Source organism: Delphinapterus leucas, chromosome 15 (assembly GCF_059928025.1).
Source record: "Delphinapterus leucas isolate spDelLeu-1000000601 "Yukka" chromosome 15, BTC_Dleu_Yukka2, whole genome shotgun sequence".
In the NCBI taxonomy this organism is placed as follows: domain Eukaryota; kingdom Metazoa; phylum Chordata; class Mammalia; order Artiodactyla; family Monodontidae; genus Delphinapterus; species Delphinapterus leucas.
The window spans coordinates 43,416,167-43,432,839 of NC_143143.1; the positions used below are offsets into that span (position 1 = coordinate 43,416,167).

The following is a 16,673-nucleotide window of genomic DNA, read 5'->3' on the forward strand; positions in this document are numbered from 1 at the left end:
TCCACGGCTTGTCTTGATCTGCTTCCCACGGTTTATACAAGAATGACGAAGACGCAACGGTCCACGTGAAGAAGTGGAGAAGGTGCTGATGGCCAGAACTGTGGAGTGACAGGGGCCAAGGCCCTCGGCTGACCCCTCAGCCCCCCCAAGCTTCTGACTGGGACCCGTGTCAGTGTGATCCCCCTCCCTCCCCAAGCACAGCCTCTGATACAGGTTGTGAAGCTCCCTCCACACCAAGTACCCACGGGGAGTCCCTCCCCTCCACCTAAACCCTGCCTAGGATGTCAAAACTGATCTGTGCTGACAAAGTTGGTGAAGATGCCATTTTGCAAACAGTTGTGTTTTTCCTCTGTCCACCCCAAGCCTGCTGTCTCCAGCTGAAGGTCCAGGATAGGGGCAGTCTATAAAGACAGAAAAATTTAGGTAATAAGTACTCTACTCCAGCCAAGAAAAAACTGTGTCCCCACGCCCTTTCGTGCGTGTAGGCAAATATTTCTGTGGGACAAACTCCTGCATGTGGATGTGTTGAGGACTATGTAACTTTTAAATGTTTAACAGAGATTGCTAAATCACCCTGAGCAAAGACATTGGATTCTTACTCCACCAATGCTGATGGAGGCACCTTATCAACCAGACACTGTCATTGTTTTTTAACTTTTTTCCAAAGTGTAGGAGAACGGTGACACTTCATGGTTGGGTTCATTTGAATTTCTGTTGTTAAGGAAGCTAAGCATATGTTCACACATGTATTAAAGACATTTATATTTCTTTTTCTGTGACTTCTGTGTTGATTACTTTTCTCCAAGTTTCCTATTGGATTTTTGTCTTTTTAAAAATTACTTGCAAGAGCTCTTTGATATTATGGAAATTAAAATGTTCTGCATCACATTTGTCAAAGTCTAACCACTTGTCTCCCTTCATACCCACTAGGCTGGCAGTCATCACAAACAGAGAGTGTGGGACTTCCCTGGTGGTCCAGTGGTAAAGAACTTGCCTTCCAAGGCAGGGGACGTGGGTTCAATCCCTGGTCAGGGAACTAAGATCCCACATGCCACAGGACAACTAAGTCCACGCACCACAACTACTGAGCCCGAGCGCCTCAACTAGAGAGCCCACCTGCTGCAAGCTACAGAGTCCACGTGCTCTGGACCCAGCGTGCTGCAAATGGAGAGAAAACCTGCACGCCACAACTAGAGAGAAGTCCATGTGCTGCAATGAAGATGCCACCCATCCGTCGCAGCAAAAGATCCCACATGCTGCAACTAAGACCAACACAGCCAAAATGTAAATAAATAAATAAATAAATAGAGAGATAGTAACCAGTGCTGGCAAGGATGTAGAGGAATGGAACCCTCATACACCGCTGATGGGAAGGTAAAACGGTGCAGCCCCTTTGGGAAACCATCTAGCAGTTCCTCAAAAAGTTAAATACAGAGTTCAGGTAACCCAGTAATTCCACTCTGACCTGTATACCAAGAGAAATAAAAGCATATGTCCACACAAAAGCCCAAATATGAAAGTTTGTAGCAGTGTTAGTCATAATAGCCAAAAAGTAGTCAAAACCCCCATGTCCACTAATTGGTGAATGGATAGATGAAACACAGGACACACATGCATGAAGGAAAGTTATTCAGTGATAAAAAGAAATGAAGTAGCAATTCATGCTGTAACGTGGATGAACCTTGAAAACATACTAAGAGAAAGCCCTACACCACAAGACATATACAGTATGATTCCATTTATAGGAAATGTCCAGAATAGGTAAATCTATAGAGAAAGCAGATTCGAGGTTGCCTAGGATTGGAAGGAGGCAGGGACATTGGAAGGGTATTGGTTCAGCCTTGCTGGGAAAGCTGATTGTGGTTTTGGATGTAAAACTGTGAAGATATTAAAAGCCATTGAATCGCACATTTAAATGGTTGAACTGTATGGTATGAGAATTATATTTCTGTAAAGTTGTTTAAAAACCACCCTGCCCCTGCAGTGCGCCCCATGCGTCCCACCTGCCCTCTGGCCGCACCCCTTAAGGCAGCCGGGGTAAGAAGCACCAGCCAGCCCCTCCTGGAACCCCAGTTCCAACCGTCAGGGACAGAATGAGATGCTTCATTAGGGGCAATAGCTTCTGGAACAGTCAGTATCTGCCATTGCCAATAACCCCAAAGCAGCTGGGGTGAGCCGGCTGCGGGGGATGGAGGGGAGTGGGGCTGTGCCCAGAGGGCCCAGGGGCTGTCTCCCCTCCGTACTCCGTCAGTCAGTGGAGGCCTGAGGACCAGCCCAGGACTCAGCCCCGTGGGTCCACAGCCATCCCAGCGTCAGCACCCTGCCCCGCCCTTGAAGGTTTCCCGGACCAGCTGGGTGGGCCCCAGCCTACTCCCAGGGAGAGATGTGGGCTGTCTCTACTTGTGTTGAGAGAGGCCTCAGCCCAGGCCACAGTTTTCAAACGATTCATGGGGCCAAGAGGGGAAATGGACTCGCTTCTGGACATATTATTGCTCATATCTTTGGCTTCCTTTGAGCCGAGACGAGTGAGGAAATTGTCTTTTTCTTTCGGATTTTAAAAGCAGCCGCATAGCACAGGGAGATCAGCTCGGTGCTTTGTGACCACTTAGAGGGGTGGGATAGGGAGGGTGGGAGGGAGGGAGACGCAAGAGGGAAGAGATATGGGGACACATGTATATGTATAACTGATTCACTTTGTTATAAAGCAGAAATAACACACCATTGTAAAGCAGTTATATTCCAATAAAGATGTTAACAAAATTAAAATTATATAAAAAAGAGCTTTTCCCATAAAAGGGAACTTAACCCTTTGCCAAATATCTTCCAAATAACATATTGTTTTCCCATTTACCTGTCGACTTTGGGGGGGCGAGAGCATGTGTGAGCGTGTGCTGTACAAAATGTGTGGTCAGATTGATGCTTCTTCTCCATCTGGCTTCTGTGTTTTCTACAAGCTCAGAAATGGCTCCTGATTTCCAGCCCAGGACTCTGTCTCACACATTTGACCCTCCAGTCGGTGACTGTCAGGTCTCATAGGCCCTGTCTGGATTTTACTTATGGATCTCAGGTAGGAGCCTCCTTGGGCTGATGTGTATTTTTAATATCCTGGAAAGAAAAGTAGTGATTTCCCAACTTCTGAGTTCTTGGGAGCCCCTCTCTGTGGCCGAGCCAGGCCCCAAAAGCAGAGTGGGATGGAGTCCCGACCGTCCGGGCAGCCTGCCCGGGACAAGGCTGGAGATGGGGAGGAATGGCTGGCGGGCCAAGGGGGATCTGCCCTCTGTTCATCCCACAGAGGCTCATCACACCTGAGTCTGCTGCCAGCCTTCTGCTTCGTGTCCTCGGCACCACCCCTGGCCTCCCGACCTGAGGGCCTCTGTCCCCAGGTCCCCTGAGCCTGGCTGTTTGGTGTCTCTAAGACACCAAAGAGGGGCCACATGACAAGACACTGATGGAAACAGCCTTGGAGGTGACTTCACTTCCAGCTGCCCATCGAAAGCACAGAAATTTAGAAAGTCAGGAGCCAAGGGACAGGAGCTGGGACTCAGCACTTGGGGCAGATGCTGGGGGCTCCTGGTGAGCCTGTGGACTTCTGAGGGCAGAGGGTCCCCTGACAGAGGGGCTGGTCACCTGGGCAGCATCAGTGGGGCAGGGCTTACATCACAAAGGGGCCAGAGGTGACCACTGGCAGGGTGGGCAGCTGAGGGCAGACGCACCCTGACGCCAACAGACATCCTGAGCAGGCGCATGGCTGTGAACTGAGCGTGCCAGAGACAAGCAGGCCACAGGCAGGAGCCACTGAGCTCGGGTCCTGAGGAAGGAGAGAGACCGCCTGCGGCCGGCGGCCAGCTCAGGGCTCGGCCGCAGCATCGTGGAAAGGAGCTTGGTGCTCAGGTGGGTCCCAGGTTTAGCCGTGCTGGATGGAAGACGGCCCAGGGCAACCGTCCCGTGTGTCTGGGCAACTGCTCCAGAGGCCACGGAGCGGGTCTGAACCGCTCCAATTCCACGCGTGTCACAATGCTGCCATCGCGCGGAGGCCGGGCAGGAGCGGGTAGGTTACCACGGGCCAGGCCGGCAGGCGGAGGGGACCCGGTGTCCTCACGCATCAGCCTCTCCACAGGCCCGTCTCTGGGAGGCACACGGGAAGGTCGCCTCCCGCGGCCTGGGTTTGGTTGGTGATTCCTGGCAGAGGGCATGTGGGTCAGAGCGGTGTCCTGGGTGGGCAACCGAGCTAAGACCCCAGGAGTGTTCAGTGCTGGGTGTCTGTATCTAGAGTCTGGCGGACACCAGGCCTCTCTTGGTTTGGCCATCACGTCCTCTGTGTGGACACTCTGTCCCCACTTCTCTGCAGCGAACTCAACCCACGGACCCTGCTTTGTCTCGAGGGCCTTGCTCCTTGTCTGCATCTGACACATTAACCGCTGCTTCCGCCTCGTGAGCCAAATCCTGGTGACCTTCTGTGGCAGAAGGGATTCCTCCAAAGCAAATGCACTTTACAAGCCATGATCCCTCCTACGCGTGGGTGAGACTGAGGCAGGGCAGCCCTGGTCTGAAGCAGACACGCAGCCCCGTGGCCGTTTCCTCCTGTGTAAAGGGTTTCGCAGCCCCACGGGGCTCTGATGGTGAGAGGCCACACAGCACGTGCAGTGCCTACCACAGGGCCCAACCCAGCCGGCAGGGACAGGCGTGTGTGTGTGTACACGTATGTGTGCATCCCTCCCACACGTGAGTGCACAGAGGTGTGTGTCCTTCCAGAAAGGAAGCATCCAAGATGGGAAAATGGACCGAATTGCACATTTCGCAGGCAGCCTCTTTTTTAGGCAGGTGATGTTAACCGCTGTTCTCCCCTCTCCACCTGCAGCAGAGCTAGGAGGGGCCGCGTGCAGAGGCAGCAGGGCCCAGCCAGCCTTGCGAGGACAGGAGGGGCTCGGCCGCGCCCCTGGGCTGAGGTGCCATGGCCAGGCTCCGCCCCGGCCTGCTGCTCCTGATGGCCATGGTGGCCCTCGCGTCCAGAGGTGTCCAGGCCTGGGGTTCATCGAAGGTGGTGAGGAAATTCCAAGACGTCCCCGAATCCTACGTATACGTGCAGCATGCACTGTGGTTCGCCATGAAGGAGTACAACAAGGCCAGCAAGGACGAGTACACCTTCAAGGTGTTGCAGATTCTGAAGTCCCAGGAGCAGGTTGGTGGCTTTCACTCCCAGTTCTCTGCCCCCACACTCACCTTTGTGGCAGGGCTGTCGTCTGTGGAGAGCAGCTGAGAGACACCTGAGCCAAAATTTATGAACTTTATTTTAGGGATTTTTGGAAGAAAGTTAATTAAACTTCCTCCTTTATCATTCTGGGGTAAAACATAATATATCCATTCAAATAACTTAAACTTAGTTATAGTCACATCAGAAAACACAGGTAAGAGCCCAGAAGGGCTTCTGAAGGGGTCAAGTTTGGAACAGTTTGAGCTGATATCATCAACCTAAGTGGCTACAGGGATGGATTATAACACATTTAACAAGTGAACAAACTCCACATCCAGCTTTCACTGTAAAAAGGAACCAGGGCAGAAAGGAAAGGCTCTTTTTTTACAGAAAAATGCCTACTTAGAGATGTGAAAGAATATGAAACTAGAAAATCACCTTTTGCAACCACCATGGTGATAACTAACTCAGGCCGAAGATCAGCAATGAATCCTCCACCCGGTGTGGCAGGAGAGGGGGAGGGGAGGAGGAGGGAGGGAGGTGGACCGCTATAGGGGTTGCTTGTTAATTAATTACAACCAGGACACATGGGACAAATTGACACCGTGTACCTCTGATGTGACATCACTGCAAGGACACAGCGTTGCCTATATACGGTGTTCCTGCTCCAAAGGCCTGAGGGTGATCTCGAGGGACAATTAGACGAGTCCGTATTATGCGGCATTCTCTAAGACCGCTTAAAAATATCAGTGCTGGGCTTCCCTGGTGGTGGCGCAGTGGTTGAGAGTCCGCCTGCCGATGCAGGGGACACGGGTTTGTGCCCTGGTCCGGGAAGGTCCCACATGCCGCGGAGCGGCTGTGCCCGTGAGCCATGACCGCTGAGCCTGCGCGTCCGGAGCCTGTGCTCTGCAACGGGAGAGGCCACAACAGTGAGAGGCCTGCGTACTGAAAAAAAAAAAAAAAAATCAGTGCTGTGAAAGACGGGGAAGAAGAAGGAAACGGTTCCCATTAAAGGAAGCTTAAGAAACATGACGTTAAATGCCAGATGTGATCCTGTATTGTCTCTTGGATTTAAAATTATACTGTAAAGGATGTTCTTAGGGCAGTTGGAGGGATTTGAACACGGACCATGTCTAAGATGAGTGCATTGAACCAGCACTGTGTTTCCTGAGAAAGAGGGTTGTCCTGAGGTTTATGCAGGAGCCCGAGATGGGAGGTGGAGGGGTGAGCAATGGGAGGGGTCGGCAGAGCGTGAGGGGGCCCCACTGGGCCTGGGTTACATGTGATGCCGGCCTGACCTACACCTCTGCCCCTCTTCCTCCTCCACTCGCCCCATCTGCCCTCTAACCTGCACTGCCCACCCTCCAGCCACCGTCAACCTGCTTCCGTTTCCTGTTTTCTTATGTGGGCAGAAGTTTCACTCGGCGTCTGGATCCCCTAGTTCCTCGCCACCTGCACAGGCTGAGGGCCCCGGGCTCCTGCTGGTTCTCCGTGTGGCCCCAGTTGTGTGGTTTGTGTTTTCAGGCAACGACACCTGGTCCAGGATGTGCGTCCCCAATGGGTGGCTGAAGTGAGACCTCATGGATGTCAATGCCCCAGGGGGCTCAGATTTGGTGCCTGTTCTTAGTGAAGTTCCCGTCTTTCCCAGGGTTAGTCCACTTTCTTGGATGTTTTCATCTGTGCTCTCCATTTACAGAAATAGGTATAGATGGTTCTGCTTTAAAGGCAGGTATTTAATAATAAAATAAACCAAAGACCCACACAGCTCAAGACTAACGAATCATTTCATAGTGTTTGCTACTTCTTTTCACGAATGTACATCTTGTGTGTGTGTGGTTTTCTTTTTTTGTTTTTATTTTAACCAAATAGCACCACTTATTAAAAAGGGCATTATTTCTACACTATGCCACAGTGTCACCCCTGCCAAGCATGAGGTAGTTCTGCAGATGTAGGACTCTTTTCTATTCTATTTTTTTTTACTTTTTGAATTTTATTTAATTTATTATTTTACACAGCAGGTTCTTATTAGTCATCCATTTTATACACATCAGTGTATACATGTCAATCCCAATCTCCCGCCGCTTTCCCCCCTTGGTGTCCATACGTTTGTTCTCTACATCTGTGTCTCAATTTCTTCCCTGCAAACTGGTTCATCTGTACCATTTTTCTAGGTTCCACATATATGTGTTAGTATACAATATTTGTTTTTCTCTTTCTGACTTACTTCACTCTGTATGACAGTCTCTAGATCCATCCACGTCTCTACCCAATTTCGTTCCTTTTTATGGCTGAGTAATATTCCATTGTGTATATGTACCACATCTTCTTTATCCATTCATCTGTCAATGGGCATTTAGGTTGCTTCCATGACCTGGCTATTGTAAATACTGCTGCAATGAACATTGGGGCGCATGTGTCTGTTTTTTTGTTTTTGCAGTAGGGGGGCCTCTCACTGTTGTGGCCTCTCCCATTGCAGAGCACAGGCTCTGGATGCGCAGGCTCAGCGGCCATGGCTCACGGGCCCAGCCGCTCCGTGGCATGTGGGATCTTCCCAGACCAGGGCACAAACCTGTGTCCCCTGCATCGGCAGGCGGACTCTCAATCACTGTGCCACCAGGGAAGCCCAACATGTGTCTTTTTGAATTATGGTTTTCTCTGGGTATATGCCCAGAAGTGGGATTGCTGGGTCATAGGGTAATTCTATTTTTAGTTTTTTAAGGAACCTCCACACTGTTCTCCATAGTGACTGTATCAATTTACATTCCCACCAATGGTGCAAGAGGGTTCCCTTTTCTCCACATCCTCTCCAGCGTTTGTTATTTGTAGATTTTCTGATGATGCCCATTCTAACTGGTGTGAGGTGATACCTCATTGTAGTTTTGATTTGCATTTCTCTAATAATTAATGATGTTGAGCAGCTTTTCATGAGCTTCCTGGCCATCTGTATGTCTTTGGAGAAAAGTCTATTTAGGTCTCCTGCCCATTTTTGGATTGGGTTGTTTTGTTAATATTGAGCTGCATGAGCTGTTTATATATTTTGGAGATATCCTTTGTCTATTGATTCGTTTGCAAATATTTTTTCCCATTCTGAGGACTGTCTTTTCGTCTTGCTTATGGTTTCCTTTGCTGTGCAAAAGCTTTTAAGTTTCATTAGGTCCCATTTGTTTATTTTTGTTTTTATTTCCGTTACTCTAGGAGGTGGATCAAGAAAGATCTTGCCGTGATTTATGTCAAAGAGTGTTCTTCCTATGTCTTCCTCTAAGAGTTTTATAGTGTCCAGTCTTACATTTAGGTCTCTAATTCATTTTGAGTTTATTTTTGTGTATGGTGTTAAGGAGTGTTCTAATTTCATTTCTTACATGTAGCTGTCCAGTTTTCCCAGCACCACTTATTGAAGAGACTGTCCTTTCTCCATTGTATACCCTTGCCTCCTTTGTCATATATTAGTTGACCATAGGTGCGTGGGTTTATCTCTGTGCTTTCTATCTTGTTCCATTGATCTATATTTCTGTTTTAGTGCCAGTACCATATTGTCTTGATTACTGTAGCTTTGTAGTATAGTCTGAAGTCAGGGAGTCTGATTCCTCCAGCTCCGTTTTTTTCCCTCAAGACTGCTTTGGTTATTTGGGATCTTTTGTGTCTCCATACAAATTTTAAGACTTTTTGTTCAGTTCTGTAAAAAAATGACATTGGTAATTTGATAGGGATTGCATTGATTCTGTAGACTGCTTTGGGTACTATAGTCATTTTCACAATATTGATTCTTCCAATCCAAGAACATGGTATATCTCTCCATCTGTTGGTATCATCTTTAACTTCTTTCATCAGTGTCTTATAGTTTTCTGCATACAGGCCTTTTGTCTCCCTAGGTAGGTTTATTCCTAGGTATTTTATTCTTTTTGCTGCAGTGATAAATGGGAGTGTTTCCTTAATTTCTCTTTCAGATTTTTCATCACTAGTGTATAGGAATGCAAGAGATTTCTGTGCATTAATTTTGTATCCTGCAACTTTACCAAATTCATTGATTAGCTCTAGCAGTTTTCTGGTGGCATCTTTAGGATTCTCTATGTATAGTATCGTGTCATCTGCAAACAGTGACAGTTTTACTTCTTCTTTTCCAACTTGTATTCCTTTTATTTCTTTTTCTTCTCTGATTGCCATGGCTAGGACTTCCAAGCCTATGTTGAATAATAGTGGTGAGAGTGGACATCCTTCTCTTGTTCCTGATCTTAGATGAAATGCTTTCAGTGTTTCACCATTGAGAATGATGTTTGCTGTGGGTTTGTCATATATGGCCTTTATTATGTTGAGGTAGGTTCCCTCTATGCCTACTTTCTGGAGAGTTTTTATCATAAATGGATGTTGAATTTTGTCAAAAGCTTTTTCTGCATCTATTGAGATGATCAAATGGTTTTTATTCTTCAATTTGTTAATATGGTGTATTGCATTGATTGATTTGTGTATATTGAAGAATCCTCGCATCCCTGGGATAAATCCCACTTGATCATGGTGTTTGATCCTTTTAATGTGTTGCTGGATTCTGTTTGCTAGTATTTTGTTGAGGATTTTTGCATCTATATTCATCAGTGATATTGGTCTGTAATTTTCTTTTTTTTTGTAGTATCTTTGTCTGGTTTTGGTATCAGGGTGATGGTGGCCTCATAGAATGAGTTTGGAAGTGTTCCTTCTTGTGCAATTTTTTAGAAGAGTTTGAGAAGGATGGGTGTTATCTCTTCTCTAAATGTTTGATAGAATTCACTTGTGAAGCACCTGGTCCTGGGCTTTTGTTTGTTGGAAGATTTTTAATCACAGTTTCAATTTCATTACTTGTGATTTGTCTGTTCATATTTTCTATTTCTTGCTGGTTCAGTCTTGGAAGGTTATACCTTTCTAGGAATTTGTCCATTTCTTCCAGGTTGTCCATTTTATTGGCATAGAGTTGCTTGTAGTAGTCTCTTAGGATCCTTTGTATTTCTGCGGTGTCTGTTGTAACTTCTCCTTTTTCATTTCTAATTTTATTGATTTGGGTCTTCTCCCTCTTTTTCTTGATGAGTCTGGCTAATGGTTTATCAATTTTGTCTCTCTTCTCAAAGAACCAGCTTTTAGTTTTATTGATATTTGTTATTATTTTCTTTGTTTCTATTTCATTTATTTCTGCTCTGATCTTTATGATTTCTTTCCTTCTGCTAACTTTGGGTTTTGTTTGTTATTCTTTCTCTAGTTTCTTTAGGTGTAAGGTTAGATTGTTTATTTGAGATTTTTTTGTTTCTTGAGGTAGGCTTGTAAACTTCCCTCTTAGAACTGTTTTTGCTGCATCCCATAGGTTTTGGATCATCGTGTTTTCATTGTCATATGTCTCTAGGTATTTTTTGATTTCCTCTTTGATTTCTTCAGTGATCTCTTGGTTATTTAGTAACATCTTGTTTAGCCTCCATGTGTTTTGTTTTTTCCTTTGATTTCTAATCTCATAGCATTTTGGTCAGAAAAGATGCTTGATATGATTTCATATTTTTTTAATTTACTGAGGCTTGATTTGTGACCCAAGATGTAACCTTCCTGGAGAATGTTTTGTGCGCACTTGAGAAGAAAGTGTAATCTGCTTTTTATTGGATGGAATGTCCTATAAATTTCAATCAAATCTACCTGGTCTACTGTGTCATTTAAAGCTTGTGTTTCCTTAGTAATTTTCTCTTTGGATGATCTGTCCATTGGTGTAAGTGAGGTGCTAAAGTCCCCCACTGTTACTGTGTTACTGTCGATTTCCCTTTTTATAGCTGTTAGCAGTTGCCTTATGTATTGAGGTGCTCCTATGTTGGGTGCATATATATGTATAATTGTTTTATCTTCTTCTTGGATTGATCCCTTCATCATTAGGTAGTATCTTTCCTTGTCTCCTTTAACATTCTTTATTTTAAAGTTTATTTTACCTGATATAAGTATTGCTACTCCAGCTTTCTTTTGATTTCCATTTGCAAGGAATATCTTTTTCCATCACCTCACTTTCAGTCTGTATGTGTCCCTAGGTCTGAAGTGGGTCTCTTGTAGACAACAAATATATGGGTATTGTTTTTGTATCCATTCAGGAAGCCTGTGTCTTTTGGTTGGAGCATTTAATCCATTCACATTTAAGGTAATTATCGATATGTATGTTCCTATTACCATTTTCTTAATTGTTTTGGGTTTGTTTTTGTGGGTCATTTTCTTCTCTTGTGTTTCCCACTTAGAGAAGTTCCTTTAGCATTTCTTGTAGAGCTGGTTTGGTGGTGCTGAATTCTCTTATCTTTTGCTTGTCTGTAAAGCTTTTGATTTCTCCATCGAATCTGAATGAGATCCTTGCCAGGTAGAGTAATCTTGGTTGTAGGTTCTTCCCTTTCATCACTTTAAGTATATCATGCCACCCTCTCCTGGCTTGTAGAATTTCTGCTGAGAAATCAGCTGTTAAGCTTATGGGAATTCCCTTGTATGTTATTTGTCATTTTTCCCTTGCTGCTTTCAATAATTTTTCTTTGTCTTTAATTTTTGCCAGTTTGATTACTATGTATCTCAGTGTGTTTCTCCTTGGGTTTATCCTGTACAGGACTCTCTGCACTTCCTGGACTTGGGTAGCTATTTCCTTTCCCATGTTAGGGAAGTTTTCAACTATAATCTCTTCAAATATTTTCTCGGGTCCTTTCTCTCTCTCTTCTCCTTCTGGGACCCCTATAATGTGAATGTTGTTGTGTTTAATGTTGTCCCAGAGGTCTCTTAGACTGTCTTCATTTCTTTTCATTCTTTTTTCTTTATTCTGTTCTGCAGCAGTGAATTCCACCATTCTGTCTTCCAGGTCACTTATCCATTCTTCTGCCTCAGTTATTCTGCTATTGATTCCTTCTAGTGTATTTTTCATTTCAGTTATTGTATTGTTCATCTCCATTTGTTTGTTCTTCAATTCTTCTAGGTTTTTGTTAAGCATTTCTTGCATCTTCTCAATCTTTGCCTCCATTATTTTTCTGAGGTCCTGTATCATCTTCACTATCATTATTCTGAATTCTTTTTCTGGAAGGTTGCCTATCTCCACTTCATTTAGTTGTTTTTCTGGGATTTTATCTTGTTCCTTCATCTGGTACATAGGTCTCTGCCTTTTCATCTTGTCTAACTTTCTGTGAATGTGGTTTTTGTTCCACAGGCTGCAAGACTGTAGTTCTTGCTTCTGCTGTCTTCCCTCAGGTGGATGAGGCTATCTAAGAGGCTTGTGCAAGTTTCCTGATGGGAGGGAGTGGTCAGGAATGTACATTTTATTTCTTAGTTGACTGTCAGCTCAAATGCAGGTAAGGATGCAAAAGAATCAGGTAGAAACAGGTTCCAAAAGAGGCTAGAACAGAAGTGTTTAAAAATCCTTGGCATTCCAGCTACAAACTGCTGGAAAACATATTGAAGAAAGGGGGTAAGGAAGAATGCACCACCCCCCAAACAAAAATAACTCCTAATGAAAGCGAACAGAAAAATGCTGGGTGAAAATTTGGATAAAAATAACATATGACCACGTGCTATAGAAAGAAAACTGCTCTATTCCATTGGATGATTTAAGTTAAAAGTGCAAAGATCTTTATCAGCAGTGGTCACTAACAGCCTGAAGTCAAATCTGGCCCACTTCTCATATTTGTACATCCCGTGAGCTACAAATGATTATAAGAAACAAAAGAAGGAGACTATTTTGTGACATATGAAAATTACTTTACATTGAAACTTCAGTGTCCATAAACACAATTTTGTTAAGACACAGCCACACACACTTTTTGAGGGTCCTCTGGGCTGTATTTGTGCTGCAAAGCCTGGAATATTTCCTCTCTGGCCCTTGAAGAAAAAGCATGTGGCCGCCTGCTCCAGTTCATAGCTGGCTGGGGTTCTGCTGCCGATTTCACACATGGCGAAGACTGGTAGGAAAGACCGCCAATGGCAGCCTGGGGCCATGTTTACTTTGTGCTAGATCCAGTGGCTTTCTGTATGCGCACTCAGGTTTTCAAGTTCACATAGGAGGAAACGGGCACAGAGAAGTTTAGTAACTTGCCCAGCGTCACACAGCTACTAAGTAGAAGAGCCAAGATTTAAACCCAGGCTGTCTGCTCTTAATCCGCCCATGCTACTGCCTCTGAGTGATGCTGGATGGGGAGGGGAGGCTCTGCATGGGGAGGGGAGGAGAGGGGAGATGCCCAGAAAGTCAGGGATTTGGGAGGGTATATGACGTGGAATAAGGCAAGGATGACTAAAACTACCAAAACTTTAAAGGGAATCGATACACTCTCAGTGGATTTCGATGAAAATGCTGTTTATTTCCAGAGCTCCAGTGAGCAAACCATTAGTTTTCCCAGGAAAAATGGTCTTTAGGGAATAGTTTTCTTGCTTTATTTTGGTGACAGTTGTCATTACTTTAAAATTAAATACCATAATGAGAGTGACTGAGAAACAGAGAGAGAGAGAGAGAGAGAGAGAGAGAGGTAAGAACCACCTCCACGTTACCCCAAAACTCTGGCCAAAAAAAAAAAAAAACTGTAGAGGGAAGGAGGTGAGAAGACATCTTTTGCCCTAAGCAGTCAGTGACATGTTTGTTTATCAGAAATGACAATTGATACCACATATTCTTTTATGATCTCTAACTTTAACTTACTCATGGACAGGTCACAGATAGTTTGGATTACCTTCTTGAAGTCAAAATTGCCCGGACAATGTGCAAGAAAGCTTCGGGGGGAAATGAAAACTGCTTAGTACAAAGGGATCCCAGAATGCAGAAGGTAGGTGCTAAGATAGAGTTCAACAGCCTTGGATGGTCTTGCTCAAAATCACCTGTTACCCTCCAAGGATTCCTCCCAGTCTCTGCCCTTGCATGGATCATGGAACTCCTAGAGATTCCCCATTTCTGACCTCCTATAGATTCGAGCTTATCTGTTTTCTTTATTTATTGAGACTTAGAAAGGAAGAAAGGGTAACTACCTGAGCTCCGTGGAAAATAAATGTTAAAACCTGATCCTGTTTTAAATAGTAAAAGGCCCTGTTCACTTAAGGTAGAAAATTTAGAAATTTTCCGAAGTATTAAGTAGCTTAAAATCAACTACAGAAGAAAAAAAACAATCGACTAAAAATACCTTTATGGAAAGTTTACTGCTGTCAACTTAGTTTTATACATCCTAGTTTCTTCTATATTTTACATTTGTATTTTTGTGTAGTGGGGATCACACTGTACACTGGTCCACAATTTAGATTTTTATTTAATAATAAAATCTAAGGATTTCCAAAACCGTAAAATTATTTGAGGGCGTTATGTAATGAAACTATTTGACTTCGTTTAATGGTGTTTCCACATATTATTTAGTCAGCCCCTGAGAATTGATTATTTAAGTTTTTCTAATTTTTAGCTATTATGAACAGTGCCATAATGAATATTCTTCTTTATTTCTGTTTGTGTGTATATCTGATTGTTGTTGCCTTGTGGGCAGAGTTCCAAGAAGTTGAATTCCTTGTCCAATATTTTTTCACCTCTTAAAGATTTTTAATATGTTAATACAGTGCTAAAGTATCCTCTATGGTTGATTTTAATAATTGGGTTTTCAAACCCTTTATTTTGCGATTTTTTCCTGTCTACCCTGGCGATCACAAGTTAAGCAATTAGTTAACCCTCTGGTAAGCGCACTACCTGCCCTCCCTGCCCTCCCTGCCCTCCCTGCCATTGTCAGGAACCAGCTCCACCCATCCTGATGCCCCTCCAGCCTGGACACCCCGCTGACCTGGCCTCTGTTCCTCCGTGGTCTGTCTGGGTTACTGGTCACTTGGTCCTATTTCCCCCTCAACCTGACCCCTCAGTCTGTGTATCTTATGCAACTTCACTTCTACTGGGTGTTGCCATAAAGAGCTATTTGTACTTTATATTTTTCTTCTAACTGAATAAAGATTTTAGGTGAGAGGAGGGACACAGTGATCTCATCCACACCAGGAGCCTGGAGCCCCGCTCCCTCTGCAGGCCCTGTGTCTCCTCCCAGCTCCCCAGCTGCAAGCTTTCCCTGGTGGAATCTGGCCAGACTCTGACACCGCTTTCCAAGGCATGCAGGACCCTGGCTATTTTTGTGGTGCCGTATACCCTGGGAAGGACCCACCGGTCCCTCCACGCTGCGTGGGGTCTCCATGGGCCGCAGGAAGTTGGCGTGTCTGGAGAAGGGCCAGAGCTGGACACTAGGATTTCTTGAGGATAATTGGTCCTGGGCTCCAACTCTTGCTCACCTGGAGCAAATGGAGCCACAACCGTGATGGCTTCAGCTCTCAGGGAGGTGAACCGATGGGGGTACATCCCAGTCATGAGGCTGGCTGCTCTGCCATTGGGCCAACAGCTTGGGGATCTGTAGAGGCGTGGCTGGCTCAGACGGCCTTTTGTCCCTCTTGAAGCCAAATCCTGGCACCTGGAAAGAGGAACTTCTGGGGGTTTTTGACTTTTGTTTTTTGCAATTGTTCTTACAAGCTGGTTATTGTTTTTGTCTCTTTTAGATGTTTCATTGCACCTTTATTGTGGCATCCAAACCCTGGAACTTTGAACTCAGTATGCTGAAGAAAGAATGTCAGCCTGTCTAATGGTCTTCTAGCACATTCTGCCACTCTCATGAGCATTTAAAGAAGCAAAGACACTCGCAGAACGTTTAAATAACACATCTGACCTATTGACTTCATTTTGGAGCCTTCTTGCTTTTTTGTGCATTCTTCAGGCGTGGAGGCCGATATTGTGCCGGGCTGTGTAGTGTCTTCTGCTTGGGCAACGCATGTACCAGCAGGGGCAGTCTGCTCCCAATGAATGGAAGAGAACACGAACCTGTTTCCGCATTTCACCAAACTCTGGGCACAAATTACTTTTCGCTGACAGCTCTTTGTGTGGAACTAATAGGAAGACCCACCCCTCCACTGCTTCAGGCTGGTGGGTAGTTTCTGCAAGGCTCTGAAGATGCGTTGAGAATGTCCATCCATGGATTTCCACAGAAATCTCCCTGCCCAGGGCTCTGGAAAACACAGCAAAATGGCTTTAGAAACAGTTTTAACCCCCCCGATCCAACCTGGGAGCTAGCTGTATCATTTGGAGATTTGTGTTTTACTTTTGGTTTTGAATTGAGGCAGAAAAATGCAAAGAGTGATGGTACATGGAGAGTAGGCTGCGTTTGTGCATGTGTGTGTGCGTGTGTGTGTTCATGCGTGTGTGTGCTCGCACAGGGTAAGAGGTATAATCTAATGCTGCGTGACTGATCACCCTGCCCTTGGTGCTTAAGCAATGTATTTATGTCTCCGTGGTGTCTGTGCGCCAGGGGTCTGGGGTGGCTTGGCTGATGTCAGCTATCCTGAGGTCACACTCAGGCTCTGACGGCACTGCCCTCGTCTGAAGGTGAGTTTGGCCCCGGAGAACCCACTCTCCAGGCGGCTTGCCCTCCCGGCTGCTGGCTGGCGTTGGCTGTCGGCAGGTGGTCTCTGTATCCTC

General features: G+C 45.3%; 1 protein-coding gene across 1 annotated transcript; it reads left to right on the plus strand.

Annotated features, from left to right (window-relative positions):
* The first annotated feature begins 4,757 nt into the window (after nt 1-4,757).
* Nucleotides 4,758-15,897, plus strand: LOC111185001 (cystatin-13). Its single transcript, XM_022594113.2, has 3 exons — nt 4,758-5,179; nt 13,846-13,959; nt 15,701-15,897. The coding sequence occupies exons 1-3, from the start codon at nt 4,952-4,954 to the stop codon at nt 15,782-15,784; spliced, it is 426 nt and encodes a 141-aa protein (XP_022449821.1). The 5' UTR covers nt 4,758-4,951; the 3' UTR covers nt 15,785-15,897.
* Nucleotides 15,898-16,673: the final 776 nt, after the last annotated feature.